The sequence below is a fragment of the Meles meles genome, chromosome 19, assembly GCF_922984935.1.
Source record: "Meles meles chromosome 19, mMelMel3.1 paternal haplotype, whole genome shotgun sequence".
NCBI lineage: Eukaryota > Metazoa > Chordata > Mammalia > Carnivora > Mustelidae > Meles > Meles meles.
In genome coordinates, this window is record NC_060084.1 from 46,774,579 (window position 1) to 46,800,851 (window position 26,273).

The following is a 26,273-nucleotide window of genomic DNA, read 5'->3' on the forward strand; positions in this document are numbered from 1 at the left end:
TTCTCCCTTGGAAGGCCTGGGTGGGCAGCCTGTGTCCTTCCTCTTCTCTCAGAGATCTGACCTCGCACAAATTCTGGATCACAAACCCAGATGTGGTACTACCAGGGGAGTTCAGAGCCCCACCCTGACCTCCAAAGGCATGAGGAGACGACCCCTCATCCTGAGGGCCCCTGGTCTGTGGGGACACCTGCTATGTCTCCCTGAAGATGTCTCAGTAGCCCAAGGTGTCCTGGGGAGAGAGGGGGAACTTCCCAGGCAGGCGAGACAGAAGAACCCAGCATCTGCCCGTGTTTCCCTGGGGCTGAGTCTCTGGGTAGGGCCGTCCCCAGCTCCTGGTTCCTGTGGGGAGACCTAGAGCAGAGAGAAGGACACAGATGGCTCCCCTCCCTGTTGTGTTGGGGAGACAAGACATTGTAGGGTCCAGCCCCCAGGCTGACGCCTTTTTCCCAAAGGCTCAAGAGACCCCTACGAGGTCATTCCTTTAAGTCTCAAGGAGAGAGAGCTCGTGCTGAGGGAGCAAATCCCTCTGGGTGGACAATTCTCCTGACCGGAGAGCAGGAATCTTCTAGACTGTGCCTGCCTTCTCCCTGGGCTCACGCAGTCCTGGAATGGAGTCAGGCAGTCTAGGACCCACAGGGACCAGCACCCGGGCTGACCAGTCCCTCACCTCTGCCCAAGGCCTCAGGGACTCTCACCCTTTGGAGCCTGGTCAGCAGCCCTTGTGCTGCCCCCAGACTCGCCTCCAGGGGGCAACATAGGGACATGCCAACAACATACAGGACTTTAAACCCCCAAGCTGGTTTTGGCTGAGGAGGGGTAGGAGGAGCCTGGTTTCCATCCCTTCCTCCTACAGACCCTTCTGGGTCCCTCCCACATGCCTGTTCTGTCCTGCCCACTCCTTCTAGGGCCCTAGGAGTGCCCTGATCTCTCAGGGGTCCCTGTGCAGCTCCCCTATTCCTTGCCTGGCACCACCCATGGGGGAGGCAGGGTGACCACAGGAAGGTCCCCCAGGCAGAGGACACAAGTTGCCCACGACGCTCAAGAGCACACGGACTGTCTCTGGGCCACAGTTCAGCCAATGGACAGAGAGGGAGAGTCTCCTCAAAACATTTCCAGGAGCCGCAGTCGCCTGACCTCCCACCATCTCTTCTCTTCCCAGGACACACAGGAAACCCCCTTCGCACCTGGCGAATGGAGCTCCTGAGACACCTGGTCCTGGGTCTGTGTCCCTGGAAGCAGAGGCCGGGCTGGGGACAGCCAAGGATGGACCGTGTGTCCCTCCCATGTCATGACCCGGCCTGCCCCTTTCTCACCCCCAGAGTCATCTCTGGGACCTTGCTGCCAGGAGTCAATCCAACCTCCCCAGAGCCTGTGAGAGCACTGGGGAGACCGGTGCCCAGCTGGCCTTCTCTGCTACAAATGGAAATCATCCCCGGGATCTGGGGACTCTGGGGCTCTGCGTGTGGTTCCCATAGACTCAAGGCCAGGACACATCAGGGGAGTGGGTAGAAGGGTCATCCTCTAAGGGTACTGGGTCCCCTTCAGTCTTGCTATTCAGAGTGTGCTCCCCAGGCCAGGTTGGTCAGCATCACCTGGGAGCTTGGTTGAGGCAGACTCTGGGGTCCACTCCACACCCGCTGAGTCACACTCTGCATTTTCACAGGATCTGCAGACACTCCGTGGGCACAGGAGGGGCAGAGGTGGTCCCACCCCCACATCATGGGGTCTCAGCCTGGCTGGGCATCTGCTGAAGCAGCATTTCTAGGAGCCCCCTGGGCATTCACAGTCTTGATAAAGTCCCACAGGTGATTCCAGCGCACCATGGGGGTGACGTCCCAGTGACAGGAGTTCCTGAGGCAGCCCCCAGGCTCCTGCTCCAAAGGGGAAAGCCACAAGGGGAGGAGAGAGGACTGTGGGGGCACTGACCCTGTACCTTAACCCCAAGCTGTGCGGGTCACCAGACCCCAACGCAACAGGCTTGTGCTTGTCCAAACAAGGGCATGTGCGCGCTCTCCCATATGCTGGGAAATCACAGCTGAAGAGGGAGAGGGCTCAGCCGTTCCCAGAGAACCCCGAAACATAGACAGAAATGAGAGGGGAAGAAGGGGACAAGGGAGTGGGGAAGGAGGTGAGGGGAGGGAATCTAGCAGAGACCCGCCCTGGCTCATGTGACCAGGCCCTGTGTCCCTGCCCCCCAGAGGCCGCTCAGCTCAGAAGCAGGAAGGAAGGCAGAGCTGACACATTGGGACAGCAGTGCTCCAAGCATTTCTGAAGCAGAAGCTCTTCTCACAGAGGGAGGGACAGAGCACCATGGAGCCCCTTTCAGGCCCTCCCCGAGGAGGACGGGTCCCCTGGCAGGACCTCCTGCTGGCAGGTGAGAGGGACAATTCTCTGGGAGGGGGCAGCAGGTTGGGAGAGAGAGGCTGGCTGGGGTCTCCAAGGAGGACAGGGCTCTGAGAGGGGACAGAGGAGCAGGGCAGGACTGGGGGAACCGCTCAGCGATAGGACTGTCTCAGGATCTGGAAGTGGTGAGCCAAGGGCTGCTTCCCAAGTTACTGAGGACTGAATTTTGAAAACGTATGATAACAACAACGCTACTGGGGTCCCTATTAGGGACTCTAATAACTGTCCCTTCCTACCAACCTGAGATCTTGACAAGTACCAGACTTGGAGGGCCCTGGGAACACATTCATTCAGCCCCGGGTATTTGCCACCTGACCCACCACCGGGGTACAGCACAGATCAGATGAGTCCCTGCTCCCCGTCCCCTGTGGGGATGAAGACAGACACCCAGAGACATCTAGAATGTGAGGTCAGGTACCGACAAGCGTCATGTAGGGAAAACAGGGAAAGGTCAGGACGTGGAGACAGAGGGTCTTCAGAGGAGGCGGTCAGGGCAGGCCTCTCCCAAGGACCCCCGGAGTGTGAGCAGGTATCTGAGGGCAGTGAGGGAGTGAGCGACAGACATGGGAAGAAATTGTTCCAAACAGAGGGAGTAAGTTCAGAGGTGAAGCAGTGCGGTCATGCCGCTGACCTTGACCAGCAGAGACACACACAGACAGATACCCGTGCACACTCACACACACCCCGAGGCTGGGGGATGAGGACCTGCTCCATCTGCAGGGCCCCAGCTTTCCCTCCAACACCTAGGTCCAGACACTGATCCGTCTGCTCCCTTCCCTCCTAGTCTCGCTCTTAACCCTCTGGAACCCGCCCACCACTGCCCAAGTCACTGTGGAGTCCGTGCCGCTCAGTGCTGCCGAAGGGAAGGACGTCCTTCTGCAAGTCCACAACTTGCCTGGGGATACTGCGCGCCTAGACTGGTTCAAAGGGGCCACAACAGAGAACCGCCGTATTGTATCATACATAGTAGATACACAAAAAACTGTCTCAGGACCTGCACACAGCGGCAGAGAGACAGTGTACCCCAATGGATCCCTGCTGTTCCAGAACATCACCCTGAATGACACAGGAGTCTACACCCTAGAAATCACAAATAGAACTTATGACAGGGTACAAGTAACTGGACAGCTCCATGTATTCGGTGAGTAATTCCCTCTCACCTCTGGGGCTGGGTGGGGTGAATTCTACTTCACACACAGGATGACTGGCGGGGACTGGGCCTCCATCCCCCTCTGCATTATGTCCTGTGTGGGGGCAGGGTTCCAGCATTTAGTGCAGGTCACACAGTGGAGACTAACTTCCTAAGATTGGAATTCCTTTCCTGGAATCCAGACTCTAGGATCATCCGAGAAAGACTCTGCAGGGTCCAGTCAGGGCCAACCTGAGGGGCCCCTGGGGATCGTCACCAGAACTCAGCCCAGAAATACCCTGCCCAGACTCCTGTCTCAGTGCTCCTGACTCCAGTGACTGTGGGGGGCGTCCATTACAGGCTTGGGTTTTGGCTTCCTGGCACGGCTGACTGGGAGCAATGATTTCCCAGCTGCCCGAGCCAGTCACCAGCGTGGGCTCGACACCAAGAGCCGCATCTGGGGAGTGACCGAGCCTGGTCCTTCACCTGTGAGCTGGGGTGGAAAACAGAGATATGGAAGGTCCCTGGGCTATTGTATGATGGCCTTGGCAGGATAGGAGACCCCAGAGGAAGGTCAGTACCCCCAGGGAGGAGAGAGAGGAGTGGAGAGAAGGTGCTCCTGGCAGCAACTCCCATACCAGGGATCAGGCCCAGGGAGCTGTCTCTCATGCAGGCAAGTAACAGCTGTTTATGGGGCAGCTCCTCTCTACCAAGCCTTGGGTGAGGTAATTGTGAAAGGTTAATAACAGACAACATGGCAACCCTGAGACCACTTACTTGGTTTTATTGAGGGAAACTGAGGCACGGGGCAATGCAGACAACTGAATCAGAGTCACACAGGCAGATCACAATCCTGCAAGGTCTGTCTGTGGCCACAGCCCTGTCTTCTCCACCCAGGCGGCCTTAGTAAGCATCTATGGACCCTGAGACCAGCTGTTGGATCAGACCTTTCTTCTTAGGGATCCACAGCTCAAGGTAGATTTTCTGGTCTGGGAAGTGAGAGCAAACAGAGAATTAATGTTTTTACTCAAGAACTAAATTACCTTCAACAATGATCAGAGTCAGTGCAGGGAATGCCCAGGCCTCCCCTCAGGTGGTCAATCCACAGCTCTCTGCATTGGACTTGGAATCACTTACTTTTTCCTGATGTGCTGATATTATCCCACTGGAGTATAAGGGAAAGGACTCTGCCTGCTCCTCCCAACTGTGTACCCCTAACCGGCACAGGGCCCAATAACTCAACTGCTCTTTAATGAAGGAGGAAAGGAACGAATGAATGATTCATAATCTCTTCAGAGTCTGGTCCCTGGATGCAGTATTCTAGGAGGTTCTAGACATATCTGTTCCCTGTCCCTCCAGGGGCTGAGTCTCATGTTCTGTGAGACCCATGCTCTCTGACCACCAGCACCTCAGGCCACTCCCAGAGAGTCTCATGATGACTGTGGTGTTGGCTCAGCCATGGGAGGATCCCGTCCCTGGGTCAGCTGTGGGCTCTCAATGCCTGGAGTCTTTTGAGTCACTTGTAACCCTCACTGCTCACAGCCTGGAACATTTCTGGCTCTCTGCTCTGTCCATGTACCTAATCTTCCTCCTGCTCCTCCTTTCGCTCTGGGACTACCCCTGCTCTGCACATCCTTCTTTACCCTTAAGCCTTCCCTGGATTCTTCCACTAACACCTGTGGCTAGGCCCACCCTCCCAGGCAATAGTAAAGGACACAGAAATCAGTCAGAGAAGCAGCCTTTGGTGGGCTCCATCAGGAGCCAGTATCCCCAGGTCACCAGGAGAGCGAGCTTTCGCTCTCCTCATCCAGGGCTCTTTCCCTCCATGACGGCAACAGGTGGGACACACCGCATGACAGGGACATGTGACCCCTTGATCTACTCTCTACATGACTCCACCAGGGCGTCAAAGGCAGAAGGGGCAGGTGTTCAGTTCCTAAAACTCATAGGCTCATTTCATGCCTTTGCTCCTGATTCATATCCTCATCGTGGCAAGGCTCTCATTCTTCCCAGTGGCTCCCAGACCCTCCCACAGTGGGGCTGGCCAGACCCTGTGCCATCTGACTGGTCCGTTGCCTTTTGCGCGCACACACACACACACACACACACACACACACACACACACACGGGTGCTCCTGAGAACACCTCTACCGCAGGGTGGGATCCTCTCACATGGTGAGATCTACCAGTCACTGTCCTTTCACTTAGATGCTGCCCAGTTTGGATAAATTTGATAAAACTTGTGTTTCCTGAGATTAAAAGAAAGCCACACACAAGTATTGGGTTTCTTCCCATTTTGACTGTAGAAATTAGTGACAGGAACTTTCTTTCCTAAATTTACTAACATAATGCATATCATTTTTACTAATGTGGTATCATTCTTCCCTTTATATAACAGAGACACCTCAGACTCTTCCCGGATCAATTCTGTTCCTTAACAGGACTCATGTGTCTTTCTCTACCCAGGGAGTCACTGATTTCAAACCTACTATGACATCTTCCTTTGCTCATAATGTGATCCTGGTGGGACCGCAGAACTTGATCTACAGCATACATCTGTCTCATAACTGTGTTTACAAATGGTCCATGAAGGCCAGATATCCTCACCCCCACCCCCACCCCACCTCCCACCAGTCACCCCTTCTGCATTTGAAAACAGCCACTTGTATTTCAGGAAAGATGAGCATCGTCCTCACTGGCCTCTGCAGTGAGAAAAGAGACTTTAAAGACCAAGGGCAGAGCACACAGTTCTCTGCCAAAGCCAGTCAGACCCTGCTTGTCCCCCCGACTCTTTTCTGGATCATTTCTAGTCTTGACTCTGCTCTACCACCGTCTCACATCAGTCACCGTGGGACACCTGGGGAGAACTGCCCTACTTCGTGGCCCTGCAGCCTGGGTACTGACCTGCCCTCCGGGCTTGCCCCTGGTGTCCCCAGGTATTACTTCTGCTGAAATACTCCCTTCCAGGCCATGCTGCCCAGTGTTCTCCAGGCTTATGAGCTCTGGGAAGGCCCATCATGACCCATCTCTAGGACAACCCTGGAAAGCAAGGCCTCAGGGGAAAAACACCTGTAGGCTGACTGGTGGAGGACTGTGCCATAGAAAGGGCCTCAGCAACTGCACTTTCCAGGTGAGGCCTGAGGCTGGTCAGTCAGGGAAGAGCCAGAAGAGGTCCAGGGTGGTCTCTGACTTCCTGTCCTGTGTCTTTCACAACCAAACCCTGATGCTTCTTTGACCTGAGAGAGCCTGCGCTTGCTCTTGGACAGACAGCAGGCGGCCTGTGTTCTCTGAGGCTCAGATCCTCATGCATTTGTCTTGAGATACACAGATCTGCCTTATTCTTTGAAGGACTCCGGTTGGCTGAGAGATGAGAGATGCCAACTCTGATTCAAGATGCCTGTGGAGGAATCACAGGTACCACCCAGGGCAATGTTCTTTCTGTTGTCTGCGCAGCGGAGTTACCCAAACCCCACATCACAAGCAACAACTCCGACCCTGTGGAGAATGTGGATTCTGTGCTATTAACCTGTGAACCTCAGACTCAGAACACGAGCTACCTGTGGTCAGTAAGCAGTAAGAGCCGCCTGGCCAGCACCAGGCTGGAGCTGTCCCTGGACAACAGGACTCTCACTATACATGGTGTCACAAGGAATGACACAGGACCCTATGTGTGTGCAACTCGGAACCCAGTGAGTGACGGTCGTAGTGACCCATTCACCCTGAATGTTCTCTGTGAGTAGCTTCCGTTCCTCCCAAACCCAGGTTGCCAGCCCAAATCCACACAGCCAGGGGCCAGGCCACATCCATCATTCTGGGGTCCGAGTCCATGACTCTCAGCTAGACCCCCAGGCTGGCCATGGCTTCTTGTCCCAGGCAAACCTGGACAGGCCCGGCCTAAGCCAAGACTAGGAGGGGATGGGCTGCTCCTCCCTGAGAGGGTCACCAGCTTGTGAGGGGAAACAGGTGAATATCTCAGACCCAGGCTGAACACAGGGGGCTTCTAGTTGGGACTTATGAGGTTGGGACCCAGCTCAGAGGGACACTGTGGCCCTTGTACAGACCAGGAGCTTCCCCTTCCCTTGGATCGCATCAACTGTGGCTTTATTCTGTTTGCTCCAGATGGCCCGGACGCCCCCACCATTTCCCCCTCAGACTCCTATTACCATCCAGGGGCCAACCTCAATCTCTCCTGCCACGCAGCCTCTAACCCACCTGCACAGTATTCTTGGCTTATCAATGGGAGGCCCCAGTCGTACACACAGGAGCTCTTTATCCCCAACATCACTGCGAATGATAGTGGATCCTATACCTGCCTCGCCTCTAACAATGCCACTCACCTCAATAAGACCACAGTCAAGACTATCACAGTCTCCGGTAAGTGGGTCCCTGGAGCATCTGCATGGATCGCTGTGGTGAAGGTCTGTCTGGCTGCCAGAGAAGAGCCTAGAAGTTATTTCCCATTTGCTTATGTCACAAGCAAATACCAAATACCAAAACTCTCCCATTACATGTCTGCAGACGCTTCCTCCCCTTGCTCTCTGATTTCTCCAGGTAGACCTTGGGTCCGGCCTGGAATGTGAGAATAGGGTTCTCTCGGCCCCCGAAAGCCCCATGTGGTGGAGGGGGCTTACAGAGGGAGAAGGAAGGTCCTTTTGCTCCTGGCTCGCCCTGTGACTGACTCTGCTCTGATGTCATCTGTGGTGGGACAGGAGCATATGGAGAAGGTACAGGAGAAGCCTATCTTCAATCTGGCCAAATTGTGTTACCAGTTGTGCCAGAGTCTCCCTCATGTGAGGCCGCCAAGAAATGGGCAAAGAAAGCCCTCAGGCAGACCCTCTGACTGTTACAGGCTCTGAAGTCTACCAGTTCTAGAACCCTCCTTGAAACTAGCACGTCTGATACACCAAACGAGAGCAATGAGTAATGGTAGATTCCCCAACAGAGTCCCTTCGCGGGACAGAAGGAACAGTGCCAAAATTATATATTTATACCTACAGCTAAGAGTACCAGCCTTCTGTTAAAACTGTGACCATTACTCTAAAGATTTCCTTTCTGTAATAGTCAATCCACAGGCCAGGAAGTAAAAGTCTGATTCAGATTGAGAAACCCTTTAGATTGGAACTTCTCCAGGTCCTAAGCTCACAAAGACTGGCTGGGCCATTCTCATTTTCTAATAAATTATTTAACAAAAGGGAAATGCCTTCCCTTTCTATGTAAAGCTACCATACTAGAGAGGGGGCCTGATCTTTTCAGAAAGCTCTAGAAACGGGTCATGAGAAAGCCACTGTGTAAAAAATTCCACCTGATGATGAGGATGCTGGACACATGGGCTTAGAAGAGGTTCCTGGTGCTGATACCACAGTGATGTCTGGGCGGAGCAGACACATGACTCAGGCCAGAGGGAACCTGAGGGTCGGAGGGCAAGGGACAGCCCTCTCCTTACAGATCATCACCTGAACAGAGATACTGTTCAGTATCTCTGCCGACTCTGCCGACAGCAGGGTCATCCTCTGGGGCACCTTTACAGAGCTCGCTGGGGCCCTCCGACTGGCTGGCATCTCAGTGGAAGGAGTGTGGCTCCACGCCCCAGGGGCCCATTCTCATCAGCCACCTCCTGTGTTTCCCCACAGAGCCCTTGGCCCAGCCCTCTCTCCATGCCAGCAACACCACACTCACAGAAGACGACTCTGTGGTCCTGACCTGCTCCACAAATAACACTGGGGTCTCTATCGGGTGGCTCTTCAATGGCCAGAGTCTAAAGCTCACGGAGAGGATGACGCTGTCCCAGGACAACAGCACCCTCACCATACACCCTGTCAGGAAGGAGGATGCCGGGGATTACCAGTGTGAGGTCTCCAACCCAGGCGATTCCAGTAAAAGTGACCTTGTCAGGCTGGCTGTGAAAGGTAACTGACACCTTTCCCAGTGTTACATCCTGGGACAATCACTCTACCAATGATGTGCAAAATGGATAGAAGTCACAGGGGGCAGAAGAGCAGAATAGAATCAAGAGACCATTTCAGTAGACAGGATGGCAGAGTGGTTAAGAGCTAAGTCTCTGAATCAGATATATTCAGTTTCTTATCCTAGGTCTGGCATTTACTGTGTGACCTTACACAGGATTCCTTTTTTCCTCTTTACCATTTTTTTGTGCATATAATACACATAAGGTTTATCATTTTAACCATTTTCAGTTTACAGGTCAGTGGCAATAGTACATCTGTATTGTTGTGCCGCTGTCACCACCATCCATTAAATAGTCACTTCCTACTCCCGACTTGAACCCCATAACCACCATCCTACTTGCTATCTCTAGAATGTGACTATTCTAAGATTAAGTGGAATCATAATGACATTTATTTTGTGTGTGTGTCTCTGGATTTTTTCACTTAGCATAATGTCTTCAGGGTTCATCCATGTTGTAGCGTGTCAGAATTTCATTCCTTTTTTTTTTTTTTTTTTTATTTGACAGAGAGAAATCACAACTAGGCAGAGAGGCAGGCAGAGAGAGAGGAGGAAGCAGGCTCCCTGCAGAGCAGAGAGCCGGATGTGAGGCTCGATCCCAGGACCCTGGGATCATGACCTGAGCTGAAGGCAGAGGCTTTAACCCACTGAGCCACCCAGGCGCCCTTCATTCCTTTTTTAAAGCTGAATAATATTCCCTCGTGTGTTTCACATTTTGTTTATCATTTATCTGTCTATGAACTTTTAAGGTTTTTTTTCACCTCATGGGTGTACAAATATCTACTGAAATCCCTGTTTTCAATTTATTGGGGCATAGACCCAGAAGTGGAATTACTGCATCAAATGGTAATTCTTTGTTCAATTTTTTGACAAACTCCCATATCATTTCCACAGTGACTGCACCACTTATAGTCCCACCAGCAAATGCAATGAAGTTTCAACTTTTCCACATCCTCATCAACACTTTTCTCTTTTTTTCTTTTGTTTTGAATAACATCAATCCTAATGGGTATGAGGTGATATCTAATTGTGGTTTTTAACTGCATTTCCCTGATCGTGAATGATGTTGAGCCTCTTCCCATGTGCCTGTTGGCCATCTACATGTCTTCTTTGTGGAAATGTCTGTTTAAGTCCTCTGCCCACCTTTTTTTTTTTTTTTAAGATTTTATTTATCTGACAGAGAGACAGTGAGAGAGGGAACACAAGCAGGGGGAGTGGGAGAGGGAGAGGGAGAAGAAGTCTTCCCACTGAGATGGGAGCCTGATGCAGGGCTCCATCCTAGGACCCTGGGATCATGACCTGGGCTGAAGGCAGATGCTTAATGACTCAGCCATTTAGGTGCCCCTCATTTTTTCTATTAGGTTTTTTTGTTGCTGAGTTATAGTTCTCTATTATGGATATTAACCCCTTATGGGATATGTGATTTGTAAATATTTTCTCCCACTCTGTGCGTTGTTTTTTCATTTTGTGGATAGTGTCCTTTGATGTGCAAAAGCTTATAATTTTAATTGAAGCCCAATTTATCTAGTTTTTTTAATTGCCTATGCTTTTAGTTTCATATCCAAGAAATCGTTGCCAAACCGAAAGTCATGAAGTTTCACCCTGTGTTTTCTTCTAAGCGGTTTTATAGTTCTAACTCTTATATTTAGGTCTCTGGTCCACTTTGATTTAATTTTTCATATGTGGTGTTAAGTAAGCATTCAGTTCTTTTGCATGGATGTCTAATTTTCTCAACACCCACTTGCTGAAAAGGCTGTCTTTTCTCCACTGAATAGTCTTGGCTCCCCTGTCAAAAACAGTGTGACTGTGTATGTAAAGTTTTATTTCTGGGATCTCTATTCTATTTCATTGGTCTGTTTGCTTATCTTTATGCTAGTATCACACTGTTTTGATTACTGTAGCTTTGTAGTAAATTTTGAAATCGGGAAATGTGAGTCCTCCAAATTTGTTCTTTGTTTTGGATATTTGGGGTCCCTTGAAGTTACATATGAATTTTAGGATAGATTTCTCTATTTTTGAAAAAAAAAGTCATTGGTATTTTGACCAAGATTTCACTGAATCCGCAGATCACTTTGGGTAGTACTGTCTTCTTAAGTCTTCCAAACGATGAACATGGAATGTCTTCACATTTACTTAGGTCTTTAATTTCTTTCAGCAGTGCTATGTAGTTTTCAGTGTATAAGTCTTTCACCTCCTTGGTTAAATAAGTTCCTAAGTATTCTATTCTTTTTGATGCTGTGGTAAATAGAATTTTCTTAATTTCCTTTTTGGATTATTTATTGTTAATATATAGAAATATAACTGATTTCTGTGTGTTGATTTAGTATCTTGCAACCTTGCTATATTTATTAGTTATAACAGATTTTGTGGACTCTTTAGTGTTTTGTTTTTTTTTTTATTTCTTTTCAGCGTAACAGTATTCATTGTTTTTGCACCACACCCAGTGCTCCATGCAATACGTGCCCTCCCTAATACCCACCACCTGGTTCCCCCAACCTCCCACCCCCCCGCCCCTTCAAAACCCTCAGGTTGTTTTTCAGAGTCCATAGTCTCTCATGGTTCACCTCCCCTTCCAAGTTCCCTCAACTCCCTTCTCCTCTCCATCTCCCCATGTCCTCCATATTATTGTTATGCTCCACAAATAAGTGAAACCATATGATAATTGACTCTCTCTGCTTGACTTATTTCACTCAGCATAATCTCTTCCAGTCCCATCCGTGTTGCTACAAAAGTTGGGTATTCATCCTTTCTGATGGAGGCATAATACTCCATTGTGTATAAGATGTACCACACCTTCCTTATCCATTCGTCCGTTGAAGGGCATCTTGGTTCTTTCCACAGTTTGGCGACCGTGGCCATTGCTTCTATAAACATTGGGGTACAGATGGCTCTTCTTTTCACTACATCTGTATCTTTGGGGTAAATACCCAGCAGTGCAATTGCAGGGTCATAGGGAAGCTCTATTTTTAATTTCTTGGGGAATCTCCACACTGTTCTCCAAAGTGGCTGCACTAACTTGCATTCCCACCAACAGTGTAAGAGGGTTCCCCTTTCCCCACATCCTCTCCAACACACGTTGTTTCCTGTCTTGCTAATTTTGGCCATTCTAACTGGTGTCAGGTGGTATCTCAATGTGGTTTTAATTTGAATCTCCCTGATGGCTAGTGATGAACATTTTTTCATGTGTTTTCCAAGTGTAAGTTCATGTCCTCTGTGAACAAAGATCATTTTATACTTCTTCTTTCCAGTTTGGATAACTTTGCCTAATTATTGCCCTACCTAGAACTCCCAGTGCTATTTTGGATAAAAGTGACAAAAACAGGCATCCCTGTCTTGTTCCTGATCTTAGAGGAAAAACTTTGAGTCTTTCAACATTGAGTTAGATGTTGGCGGTAAGTTTTTCATCTGTGGCTATTATCATATTGAGGCAGTTTCCTTCTCTTACTACTTTTAGGGTTTTTATCATGAAAGGATATTGAATTTTGTTGGATGACCTGATTCAATCTCCTTACTAGTTACAGGTTTTTTCATATTTTCTATTTCTTCATGATTCCATCTTGGTTGGTTTTGTGTTTCTAAGAATTTGTCCATTTCATTCAGGTTATTCAATTTGTTTGCAATTATTCATAGTACTTTTAAAATATGTATTATCTTATAATATTTATTATTTGTAATATTTATTATTTCTATAACATTGATAGTGATTTCCCCCACTTTCAATTCTGATTTTAGTAATTTTAATCTCTTTTTTAAATTAAAGTTTTGTCAATCTTATTCATCTTTTTTAAGACTCAATTTTTGGTTTCATAGATTTTCTCTATTGTTTTTCTATTTATTAGTTTATTTATCCCCACTCTAATCCTTATTATTCTCTTCCTTCTGCTAGCTTTGGGTTTAGTTTGTTCTTTTTTCAGTTTCTTATAAAGTTAGGTTATTGTAAAGTGGAAATATTGTAAAGTGGGAAGGGTTATTATATGGATCAAATGAAATATATGTATTTACCACAGAGCCTGGTACATACTAAGTATGCCATAATAGTAGCTAAACATTAATATTAATACATCAGGCTTGAGTTGGCTGGTGAAGAAAACAGAAATTAAAAAAAAAGATGCAAATGTATTATTTATGGCTGTCGAAGGCATTAGGCAAAAAGCCAGTGGGACATAGTTCCTGACTGAACACGGGAAAGGATAAAAAGGAATCGAATGCAAAGTTTCAAGCCTAGTATGTTAGTTTTTATCCCCTGAGATGTGATCAAACTGGGACTGCTTATTTATTTATATTTATTGGGGAAAATATTTATTTATTTATTGGGGAAAATGCCCATGAGGGAAATACAGGAGTGGGAGGAGCCTGGGAGGTTGCTCAGACCGTCATGCAATTGTAATAGAATGAAGTTTTAGATCAAAGTGCAGTTCTGTAAGGGTGCCTGTCTGCAAGGCTGATGTGAGGCGGGGTCCTTGAACTCAAGTCACCCTTCAGAGGAAAATGGTTTCTCACAGAATTGGGCTTATTTCATATCCTTTCCCCCTACTGTCAGAAGTATGGGCTCTGTGCAAAGGAGATGGGTGAATTCAGAATGCACTCTCCAGGCCTTCCATCACTTAAGTCCTCACCACAAGAAACCTGAGGGGCACATACTTGTGGCTGCCACAGCTGACACATGAAAAGGTGGGAAGTTACAGAAAAAGAGCAATCAGTCTTTCTCACATTTCCAAAGCCTTCAAAAATATCTGAGTGAAGACATGCCAGGATGGAACTGAGGTAAGTCTGATCACCAGCCCAAAAATACAGTGAGAGAAAAAAAAAAAATCGAAGGATGAAGTCAGCTAATCACCACACAGCAATCTTCCCACAGAAAATGTATTCCTTAAAGGAACAAGTAGAGACTGCTACACATTGAGAGCTGTCCCCAGGGGACCCCACTGTGAAATAATGTCACTTTCATTCATTATTCTCTCTTCTTTCCATGACAGATGATTTAACGCAGTCAAGTTCTGGCCTCCCACCTGGGGCTATTGCTGGCATCGTGATTGGAGTCCTGGCTGGGGTTGCTGTGATAGCAGCCCTGGTGTACTTTCTGTTTATCAGAAAGACTGGCGGGTATGATGACCTTTCCTCTTGTTCTGCTTTCTCCAAGGCTAACTGCCATGCTTGGGAGAGGGAAGAAGACTTTGCCCCTGTCTCTGCACCTGGATCTGCTCCTCCCTTCTTCCTAAACCCTTGCTTCCTGGCACTAATCCCTGTGGATCTCTTCTTCATGCTTCCCAGACCCCACTCTCTCTTGGACACAGTTATTCCCATCTGCATCTGGCTTAGAGGGGGAAGATTCCCCATGTTTTTGTCTCCCAGTCAGAGAAGACAAGGTCCCAGGAGGAACAAATGAGGAAATGAAAGGAGGAGCAGGAGAAAGTGAGTTGCGTGCTCTTTTGACAGTTGTAGGAGGGAGGGATAGGACAGGAAGAGAACCTAAGAAAAGGCAAAAACAACCAAAGGCCTCTTGGACAATAAGTAAAGTGAGAAAAAAAGCCAGCCTCTACCTACAGAAGGGGAAAGGTGTCAGAGTACAAGTAGGCTCCGATGCAACTGATAAGCAACGGACCCACATGTGGACATCCAGCAAACAGGAAAGGAACAAATCCTAGAGGGGATCGTGGGTAGACTGAAGGAGGAGGCCCTAAGAAGAAAGGCAGTACCAGTCACGGTATAAATGAACATTGAGGAGCCCCAAGGAATTACTTGCTGACCATGTCCTTCCTAATTCAAGAAACAAAGGTCCTATGCTTGGGAATGGCAGTCACAGTGTCTGATATTTATTTAGGGCAAATGACCTGCGAGATGTCACAGAGCACAAACCCTCAGCCTCCAACCACAGTAAGTAAAGCCACTTATCCAGTGAGACCTGGTGTGTTTCACCATGTGCCCTGCCGTAGCAGGGAATCCTGGATTCCCAAACTACTTCCTACGTTCTGAACTTTCGGAAGGGGATGTCCATTTCCTAACCTTAGGTTGGCATAGGTCCTCACACCCTTCTGGCCACAAAAGATTCCCCTGAGACACAGCCCTGGGAGAAATATTCACTCTGCCTGGGCCAAGCAGGCCTGAGCAAGATGGACCCATTTCCAGGAGTCATTTCCTTGCCCCCACTCCTCTCCTCCTGCCTCTATGATGGATGTGGGCATTCTCCTCTGGTGAAACTTTCCCTGTCTTATGGTGTTCTGGGTACTGTGGGCCTCAATGTCCCTCCTTGCCACTAAAGCCTGTTGCGGAGAAATACATCCAGGTGAAAATTAAGACCCTGTGAACTGGAAGAAATTGTCAGAGTGGACTGGGGCCTCCTGTGGCTCTACTCTTACCCCTCCTCTGGTACCAGTGCCCTGGGTCTGGACCACAGACTCTGAGGAAAGTGAATTCCTCAGGTGTTCATGGGTCGCTTCCTTACCCCGCCCTCCTGCCAACTGCCACCTCCTTCAGCTAGAAATCACAACAGCTTAGGACCCACCTCCCCACTCCCTCGCCCTCACTCCCTAACCCCCCATTCTATGGACGTAAATGATCTTTGCATTTTCATGGATTGGGAACTCATCTTCTGTTTTCCCAGGTCAGGACCACTCTGACAATTTGTCTAAGGTAAGCGTAGCCAGTTTCAATGTCTCATGGAAGTATCTCTGTATAGAATGGGTTATTCTTGAAGATTCAAATGTGAGATCAAATTTGGGTCAAAATTCCTCAATGCAGCAACAAACAAAGGATTACTGGTTAATGTCTCCCTGGAGTCTACCTCATTACAAGAATGTGGACTTTGGGGTGCCTGGGTGGCTAAGTTGGTTAGGCAACTGCCTTCAGCTCAGGTCATGATCCTGGAATCCTGGGATTGAATCCCACATTGGGCTCCCTGCCCGGCAGAGAGTCTGCTTCTCCCGCTGACCTCTCTCCTCTCATGCTCTCTAATAAGCAAATAAGAAAAATATTAAAAAAAAAAAAAAGAATGTGGACTTTGAAATTAACCCCATCCTGTATTTAATCCTGGCTGTGACTCTCAGTAGCTCTGTGACCTTGGACAAGTAACTTAAGCTCTTTGAGCCGTGGTTTTGCCATCTGTAAAATGGGCATGCTGTCTACTTCAAAGAGAAGTTGAAGGAATCAAATGAGACGACCACTGGAAAGCACCCAGCATAGCGCCCAGGATAAGGCACAAGATGGTTCTCCCTCCTCTACCCTCACTGACCCTGCTCTCACCAACAAAGGATGATATCCATTTTAATCGTTCTGAGGTCTTGGTTCCTTTTCTTTACAATACTTTAACCAAATTTTTCTCAACCTTTCAGTAGAATACATAAATATACCAAAAAGTACTTAAATCCTAAATATATTGTAACACGAGTTGACCACAAAAGTCACCCTGGTCAAGAAATAAAACATGTCATCATCCTCTTCTCTCCCCAAAAAACCCTCCAGTCATTTCCTTCCAAAGAGTAACCACTATCCTGGCTTTCAGTGCACTAGATTACTTTTGTCCGTTTATGCCCTTACAAAATGGGATACACAGTACATCCTTGTGTGCGTCTAGCTTCTTTCATTCAAAACTGTTTTGTGAGATTCATGCATGTCCTTCTATGCATTTGTAGACTGTCCGTTCTCTGTTGCTGTATCACTGCATTCCAGTATGAATAAATACTGTAATCTACCTCTTCTAATGATCACTCAACCGGATGTTAGCAAGCAGAGTAATCTTGGCTAATTAAAGCCCTTCTCCAAAGCTAAAAGTTTCAAAATGGTGATAGCACATGGTGCTGAATCACAGCACACAACGCTCTGATTTAACTGACCACACTGCTCATGCCTTTCAGAATGAAGAAGTTGCATATTCTTCCCTGAACTTCAGTGCCCACGAACCAAAGAAACCAACTTCAGCCTCCCTGTCCCCAGCAGACACAGAAACGGTGTATACAGAAGTACAAAAGAAGTAACGTGACCTGTCCTGCTCGCTGTGCTGACTCTTTTCCAACCTTCTCATCCCCATCGTGAGGAGACCCCTTTACCCTCAGGGAAAAGAGGAAGAAGCCTCTTTCCCCACCTTATTCCCTAACGAGCACCTCCAGGCCGCCTTGTCACAGTCCCTCCCTTCAGTGTCAATACATTAGAAGGTACATCCGGGATTCCTAGGAAACCCAACCTTCCCTGTCATTGAAATTTGGCAAAGCGGACCTTGGGAAGTTGCCACAACCTCTGCCCCTCCTCCTTTCCTTTTTTAAACTTCCCTATTCAGAGCATAGTCATTCCTTTCTGCCCCAGTCTTGTCCTATTGGAGTCTAACTTGAATTTGCCATAACCTTGAGAGTCCTCTCCTGACCCAATGAAATGCGTGTGCCAGGAAAGAAGAGAGAGAAGTAAAAGTTTCTAGCTCTCCAAAGCCCCCTGTGAACCCCACCCTGCTTAGGAAAACAAATGTGCTAACCTGGGAAATTCTACACCTTTGTCTATTGTCAGAGTCGTCTACCAGGGCCTAAACACCTTAATGCTTAACTAGAAAGCCACCTAAGCCCTTTGACAAGCCTCTCTTCAGAGAACCCACTAGAAACAATTAGGAAAATTATTCACCGAGGTCAACAGGTGATTCCTAATGGAAAATGCCAAAAAAAAAAAAAAAAAGAATGTATGTTTCATAATTTTCTTCTTCAAGGAAATGCCTACAGAAGGAAGGCTTATAACACTTCAGGGAGCAGTCAGGTCTTAGTAGAGATAATCAGCTGGGAGTTTGGGAAAGGAGTCAGAGAGCTACCCTTCAGAGATTATTTAAATAGTTATTAAAGAATGCACTGTTTGGTGTTTTGGGTTTTTTTCCCTGAGATATTCTGCCATTGCAGTTTTTGCAAGTGCTTGTTCATGTGAAAGGGGCTATTCCTACTTAGCTATATCAGCCGATCTGACTGCCTTCAGTCAAAGAAGCCACCAAAACCCCTCAAGTACCCTTGACCAGGAGTTCCTCAAGGTGCTCATGTCAGGGTCTCCAAAAATGAAGAGCAGCAGAGCAGTTTTCCTCTTTTGTGGCTAGAATGGGTCTAACTCAGTTCCCCGGCAGCCTAGGCCAGTCTTCAACCACCACCGCTTTCCACGTCTCTGCTGTGCGTGGTGTCTGCTCCACTCACTTTCTCAGGAGACCCGGCCTCTGCTAAGGCGTGACTGGTCCGTGAGAAGTGGGGTGCCCTGAAGGGAACACACTCACACACCTGTTGGCACTGCTCACCCCCCAGAAAGCTGCCCTGGTGCAGATGCTCCTGGGAAGCAGGGATGAGAAGGGTGTTAGGACAGGGGAGGGTGATAACTGGTTCAGAGGCCTCGTGAACAGCTTCTGAAATGTTTTTTCCCATGCGCGTCTAGGAGTCCCAGTGTGCAGAACAGAAAGGAAGGACAGGGGAAGGAGAGGCAACATATTTCCCACCCAGCCTCCTTCTAGACACAGTCACTTTGTGGCTGTTGAGAAAAGGATTTCATTCGATATTACTTGATGTCATGCTGTGTCTAAGAGGCCCCTCAAAGAGGGCGAGTTGGGAATTCCGTGCACTCAGGTACCTCTTTCGAGGGTTTTCTAACTCTGACACAGTCTGTATGTACTTCCCCTCATCCATGCTATTCTGTGTTATTTAATTTTGTCTGGCTAGGGCCACTTCTGAATTATTTGTAAAATCTGCTTTATATTTATAATAAAAATTATAAAGTCAACATGAAGATGTTGCCTCGTGGTTAATACTACTTTAGACAATATCCTCTTTACAGGCAGAAGAAAGAGAACTTGCTGAACTGGGAGTCAGAGTAAGCCTAAGTTTGCAGATATTTGATCCAGTGACCAGAAAATCAGCTAAAGTCATTTGCATGCTTGCTGATAAAGTGAGTCTATCTAGAAATGACAGGCTATAGCTTCAACCTGCTTGGGAGAAATTGCCTATTTTCTTCTGAGAGAGATGATTTCAGGAGTAAAAGATCTCTGGGCCTCATTATTAGGGACAAGCAACACTTCCTACACAGGTGGCCCTGGTGAATGAGACACAGCAGTACAGCTCGGGCTCGGAGTCTCCACAGGTCCAGTCACACAGACCCCTCTCTAGGGTATTCTACCCGGAATAACCTTCATTTATTAATCCCACTAAGTATTAGCCTGTTCTCTCATCTCCTTCACTTCCAAGCTGTGAAAGCACGTGTGCTGCATCCCCTGTCCTTGTCACCTGCTTTCTCCTGTCCCCTGTGCAGGGTGCCTCCACCCCGAGACCGCTAGATGCAGCAGAAAGTCAGTATCTGTCCTTAGCCCAATTCAAAGGTATTTTCATCATCCTCACATTGTTCGCTTTTCCAATGTCTAAGACCATGGACAACTTTTCCTTCTTGGACAATCTCCTCCTTCCGCCCCCTGACCTTTGTGTCACACCCCACGCCAGATTTAGTAGTGAGACCCGGACTGAATACTTCCACCACCACCCTCTTCCACAGCTTCGATGACCTCTCTGCAGGTGGCTCCTGCATCTGTATCTCCAGCCCCTACGACTCCCCAGAACTACTGATACTTACACCCAAACACCATCTGAAATTCCTCCTCATTTAAGTTGCACTCCCCCATCCCTACCCCTATAGCCCCACCCAGGGACTCACTCCTCTCTTTCCACATCTTTCCACACCACCACTATTTCCTGTGTTGCTCTTTGGTTTCCCATATTTGATACATCACAAAGCCTGATGGTTCTTTAATACATTTCAGTACACTGTTCTGTCGATTCCCGTGACCCTATACAACCCAGGCCCTCAACAACTCTGCTGGAAGTACAGCCTGACTCCTTGTCTCTGGTCTCTCTATTAAAATCTTTCTTGCTCACTCTTGCCTCACCACCTTCCTAAAGACTGGTTCATTCTCGTGCTCAAGGGTCTGTAGTGGCCTACACTGGGCTATCGGGTAAGCTCAAATTTCTTCCTCTTTACTAATATTTCTTACTTTCTTTACCACAACTCTAGTGTAATGCCCCCATTGTAATTATATCTGTCTCCTTACCTGACCCTGCTCCTCTACCCCATATACACATATAATTCTTATTCCCAGTGATATGCCTAAAAACAAATACCAAACAGGGCAAGGTTCTGTTATCTCACAGAGGAGTTACCCCCACTGGTCATCACAACTCCGACCCGAGGGAGGACAGGGACTCTGAGACTCAGAATACAACCTACCTGTGACTGCCATCTTTTACTGATGACCAACTCAAGAGTTCACAAAATGCTTATTGAGCACCTATTGTACTACAGGTGTAGGTTTTGGACCCCATGAAAGACATAGAAATGAGAAAGGCTAGGAACCCTTGTGCAAAGGTGCACAAGGGAACTTTCTGGGTCACGTTTGACATCTCAGTTCAGGTGGTGAGTACATGGATGTATACATTTACCAAAAATCAAATGGTACACTTAAGATCTGTATGAATTTCTTTCTTTTTTAAAAGATTTATTTTATCTATTTGAGAGAGAACTCAAACACGAGGGGGGGCGGGGGTGGAAAGTGGCAGAGGAAGAAGCAGACTCCCTGCTGAGCAGGAAGTCCAACTTAGGGTTTGATCCCAGAACCCAGGATGGTGACCTGAGCAGAAGGTAGCAGACGCTTAACCGAATGAACCACCCTGGTGCCCCAGATATGTATGTATTTCAATGTATTTCAATTTTATCCCAATTCTTAAAAATAAAGTAAGTAAAGGAGGAACCAATTCAATTCATCAGGTACAAAATCTACCACAGCAATCTGAGCTCTGTTCATGCTCTCAAAGAGCTCCTTCAGGGTCTTCCCTATTTTGAAGAAATAGCAAACAAGCCAAACATGGTCAGTCCAAACTCAAAGTGAAATAGAGACTAGAGACAAAAAACAAGGACATGAAAACCTGGCCCATTTCCTTCTAGCATGCAAATGCCTGAGTCACAGACACATTCACTGTCCTCAAACCTTTAGAAATGGCTGATAGTAGCCAGCATCTAAGTTAATTGTTAACTCAAGTACCACAACCAAATGCCAGGCCAAGAAACCAACCAAATATGACAGTAAGGCAACACTCATTCAACTAGCACATTTTATAGATCTCTGATGAATCATTCATTTACTAAACATTTACTGAGGATTTCTGTATGTCAAGCACTAAAGCCAGGTGCTGATGAAAACATGAAGCATGAAGATTAAAAATAAAGACTTCACTTGGATTTTTATTCAAATAACTCTGCCTTTTTTTTTTTAAGTAAAAGGGGGGTAGGCAAAGAAGAAATAAAAAAAAAAAGCTGGAAGGAAAGAGAGGGGAAGGGAGGGGATTATGAGATAATTGCAGAAATTAGAACAGTGAATATTTTATAACATTAAGGAAGTATTAATTTTTAGTGCAATAATGGTATTGTGGTTATGTTTTTGTAAAGATACCTTATATTTTAGTAATACAACTGGAATCTTAATGAAATTATCTGATGTCTGAAGTTCACTTCAAAATAATCCAGATTTGAGGAGAGGAGGATATGAAATGATACCGGCCACAAAATAATTGCCAAAGCTGCATGATGAGTACATATAGATTCATTTATTACAGCTTTACTTTTGCAACTGTTTGAAATTTTCCAGAAAAAAAAAAGAAGTCCCTGCTCTCCAGAAGCTTATAAAGAATCACACATTCCAACAAATACACTACTGTGTAGCTTAATAAAATTTGACCAAATGCAGTCAAGCTCCAAGGGCAGTGACTGCCCCCGGGATAGGCAAAAAAGTCCGAGAAGATGTTAAAGGAGCGTCCTCCCCTTGACCAGAGTCTTTAAGAAAAAAAAAAAAAACCTACAGTGCTCGCTTTGGCAGCATGTATACTAAATTACTAAATTAGAAAAAAAAACCCACAGGCCAAAGGGCAAACCAGTTGTACAAAGGCAACGCAGATGGGAAGCAGCAGAGTTCACGCATACACAGGTTATCTAGGAGCACACCTTCTGGAGCCTGACTACCTGCACTGAAGGTTCTGCTCCTAAAGACAGAGTCGGAGACTTCAGGCGAGCTACTTATAATGTCTCTGTGCCTCAGATTCTTTACCTATAAACAGGGATTATAACAATACATACTTTACAGGGCTATTGTCAGAAGTCAATGAGTTAACACACATGTAAAAAAAATGAGTTAATACACACGTAAAATGCTTAGAAGACAGTGGGCAAACTATACACTGCAGGATACAGAATTAATATACAGAAATCTGTTGCATTTCTGTAGAATAATAATGACGTATACCAGAAAGAGAAATTAGGAAAGTGATCCCATTTACAATCACATCAAAAGGAATAAAATACCTAGGAATAAATTTAACCGAGGAGGTAAAAGACCTGTACTCTGAAAACTGTACACATTGATGGAAGAAACTGAAGATAAATGGAATAGACGGAAAAATATGCCATGCTCATAAAGTGGAAGAATTAATATTGTTAAAATGCCCACAATACACAAAGCAATCTACAGAGTCAATGCAGTCCCCACCAAAATACTAACAGTATTTTCACAGAATTAGAATAAGTAATCCTAAAATGTGTATGAAACCACAAAATACCCCACATGGCCAAAACAATCTTGAAAAAGAACAAAGGTAGAAGTATCACAATCCCAGATTTCTAACAATACTACAAAGCTACAATAATCAAAACAATATGGTACATGCACAAAAACAGACACATAGCTCAATGGGACATAATGGAGAACCCAGAAATGAACCCAAGCTTGTATGGTCAATCACATGCAAAGGAGGCAAAAGTATGCAATGGGGAAAAGACAGTCTGTCTTTTCAATATGGTTCTGGGAAACTGGACAGCTACATGCAAAAGAATGAAACTGGACCACTTTCTTAAACCATACACAAAAATAAACTCAAAATGGATTAAGAACCTAAATTTAAGACGTGAAGCCATAAAACCCCTAAAAGAAAACATAATAATCTGTTGCATATTACCCTCAGCAATATTCTTCTGGATCTGTCTCCTGAGGCACGGGGAAACAAAGCAAAAATAAACTATTGGGACTATATCAAACTTTTTTTTTTTAAGATTTCATTTATTTATTTGACAGAGATCACAAGTAGGCAGAGAGGCAGACAGAGAGAGAGAGGAGGAAGCAGGCTTCCCGCTAAGCAGAGAGCCGGATGCAGGGCTCCATCCCAGGACCTTGGGATCTTGACCTGAGTCGAAAGCAGAGGCTTTAACCCACTGAGCCACCCAGGTGGCTCATCAAACTTTTTTTTTTTTTTTTTTTTAGATTTTATTTATTTGACAGAGAGAGATCACAAGTAGGCAGAGAGGCAGGCGCAGAGAGAGAAAGAGAGGGAAGCAGGCTCCCCGCCGAGGAGAGAGCCCGATGCGGGACTCGATCCCAGGACCCTGAGACCATGACCTGAGCTGAAGGCAGCAGCTTAACCCACTGAGCCACCCAGGTGCCCCTACATCAAACTTTTTGCACAGCAAAGGAAACCATAAACAAAATGAAAAAGCAACATACTGAACGGGAGAAGATATTTGCAAATGCTATATCTGATAAGAGGGTAATATTCAAAATTAATATAAAGAACTCATACAACTCAACACCAAAAAAAATTAATAATAATAACCCAATTAAAAAACGGGCAGAGGAGGGGCACCTGGCTGGCTCAATCAGTGGAGCATGTGACTATTGATCTCAGGGTCATGAGCTCAAGGCTATGTTGGGTATAGAGTTTACTTAATAAAAGAAAATAAAAAATAAACTTTGATAAAAAAATGTGCAGAGGACCTGAATAGGCATTTTCCAAAGACAACATACAGATGGCCAACAGTCACAGGAAAAGATGCTCAGCATCACTAACCATCAGAAAAATGCAAATCAAAACCACAATGAGATATCAATCACCTCATACCAGTCAGAAAGGCTAGTATCAAAAAGACAAGAAATAACAAGTGGAAAAGGAAGTGGGAAAAAGTGAGCCCTTGTGAGCTGTTGGTGGGAATGTAAACTGGAGCAGTCACGATGGAAAATAGTATGGAGGTTGCTCAAAAAATTAAAAACAGAAATACCGGGCCGCCTGGGTGGCTCAGTCATTAAGTGTCTGCCTTCGGTCAGATCATGATCCCAGGGTCATGATCCCAGGGTCCTGGGATGGAGTCCTGCATTTGGCTCTCTGCTCAGTGGGAGTCTGCTTCTCCCTCTCCCATTCCCCCTGCTTCTGTTCCCTCTATCACTGTGTCTCTCTCTGTCAAATAAATAAATAAAATCTTAAAAAAAAAAAAAAAAACAGAAATACCATATGACCCAGCAATTCTACTTTTAGGTATTTACCTGAGAAAAAACACTAATTCAAAAAGATACATGCATTCCTATGTTTATTTGCAGCATTATTTATAATAGACATGATACAGAAGCAATCCAAGTGTCCACTAATAACTGAATGGATAACAAAAATATGATGTATATATATATACATGTAATAGGATATTACTCAGCCATAAAGAAGAATGTAATCTTGCCAGCATAGATGGACTTAGAGGATATTACGCTAAATGAAATAAGTCAGACAGAAAAACACAAATACGACATGATTTCATTTATATGCAGGATCTAAATAAACGAAACAAATAGATTTATAAATACAGAGGACAAACTGGTGGTTGCCAGAGGAGAGGGGTGCGCAGGGGGGATGGGTAAAAAAGGCGAAAGAGATTAAGAAGTACAGACTTCCTCGATTTCCTTGGAGGCCTGGGTGGCTCAATTGGTTAAGCAGTCGACTCCTGGTTTCAGTTAAGGTCACAATCTCTCTGTCATGATCTCCCAGTCCTGATCAGCCAGCATCAGGCTCCACACTGATCATAAAGCCTGCTTAAGATTGTTTTTCAGGGGAGCCTGAGTGGCTCAGTCATTAAGCGTCTTGCCATCAGCTCAGGTCATGATCTCAGGGTCCTGGGATGGAGCCCTGCATCAGGCTCCCTGCTCAGCAGGAATTCTGCTTCTCCCTCTCCCACTCCCCCTGCTTGTGTTCCCTCTCTCACTGTCTCTCTCTCTCTCTGTGTCAAATAAATAAATAAAATCTTAAAAAAAAAAAAAAGATGTTTCTCCCTCTGCCCCTTCCCCACTCCCACTTCCCCACCCCACCTCCCCCCACGTGCACACACTTTCTTTTTTTTAACATAACCTCAAGATTTTATTGTCTTCATAATACAACAAAATACGAAACCTAGAAATAGATCACTTGGCCCTTTCTCTTCTTATCTCCTCCCAGTTAAAAACTCTTGCATCTCTTAATAGCCAGCATTCTCTTAGATCTGCAATTGGGCTCAACACATTCAAACCTCAGCACAATCATCTTTGTAGTTTTAGCCTTTTTCCAAAAAAATTAGCTTAGTTTGCTCACCATAGCCACTCTGCTTCCTGTCATTAACGCTGCTTTCCCTGGTCATAAAGAGAATCTTTGTCTTTCTTGTACTGTGTTACTTTATGGTGTAGGTGCTTGCCACACTTCTTGGCAGAAAGCCCACCAGATTTAGGAACATTTACCATGTTTGTGAGAGCACTATCAGAACAGAAAGAAAGGGCATGCTCCCTCTTAAAACAAACAAACAAAAAACTAAGTACAAACTTCAAATTATAAAATAAAGTCATAGGGATGAAAAAGGGAACACAGTCGATAATAGTGTAGTAACTTTGTATGGTGACAGATGACAACTCACATTTCATAATGTATGTAATTGTCAAATCACTACGTTGTACACCCGAAAC

At 46.3% G+C, this 26,273-nt stretch overlaps 1 protein-coding gene, 1 long non-coding RNA gene and 1 pseudogene across 6 annotated transcripts; 2 read left to right on the plus strand and 1 right to left on the minus strand.

Annotated features, from left to right (window-relative positions):
* The first annotated feature begins 2,213 nt into the window (after nucleotides 1-2,213).
* On the plus strand, nucleotides 2,214-19,225 carry CEACAM1 (CEA cell adhesion molecule 1). Of its 5 annotated transcripts, none has more exons than XR_006816235.1 (10): nucleotides 2,214-2,374; nucleotides 3,188-3,544; nucleotides 6,986-7,264; nucleotides 7,652-7,906; nucleotides 9,163-9,438; nucleotides 14,473-14,599; nucleotides 14,768-14,908; nucleotides 15,318-15,370; nucleotides 16,098-16,126; nucleotides 17,347-17,405. XR_006816235.1 is itself a non-coding variant. In XM_045988110.1 (10 exons), exons 1-10 carry the CDS (start codon nucleotides 2,311-2,313, stop codon nucleotides 19,142-19,144), a joined length of 1,800 nt encoding a protein of 599 aa, XP_045844066.1. In that variant the 5' UTR covers nucleotides 2,214-2,310; the 3' UTR covers nucleotides 19,145-19,225. The 5 variants fall into 5 exon arrangements, 4 of the variants coding, with proteins under 4 accessions (XP_045844066.1, XP_045844062.1, XP_045844065.1 ...); XM_045988110.1 differs by lacking the exon at nucleotides 14,768-14,908 and adding an exon at nucleotides 18,878-19,225 and having other exon boundaries at nucleotides 17,347-17,439; XM_045988106.1 differs by lacking the exon at nucleotides 14,768-14,908 and having other exon boundaries at nucleotides 17,347-19,225.
* LOC123931220 lies at nucleotides 12,565-14,156 on the plus strand. The gene is made up of 2 exons (XR_006816237.1): nucleotides 12,565-12,888; nucleotides 14,037-14,156. It is a non-coding gene; the product is annotated as an uncharacterized LOC123931220 (long non-coding RNA).
* Nucleotides 19,226-25,731: 6,506 nt separating the features above from the next.
* LOC123931217 lies at nucleotides 25,732-26,054 on the minus strand (annotated as a pseudogene).
* Between the last annotated feature and the right edge of the window lie 219 nt (nucleotides 26,055-26,273).

Coding starts and splice junctions, on each gene's coding strand:
- CEACAM1 (XM_045988110.1), top strand. CDS start 2,311: ATGGAGCCCCTTTCAGGCCCTCCCCGAGGAGGACGGGTCCCCTGGCAG. Junction 7,265..7,651: donor ATTCACCCTGAATGTTCTCT/GTGAGTAGCTTC, acceptor TGTTTGCTCCAG/ATGGCCCGGACGCCCCCACC. Junction 16,127..17,346: donor ACTCTGACAATTTGTCTAAG/GTAAGCGTAGCC, acceptor CATGCCTTTCAG/AATGAAGAAGTTGCATATTC.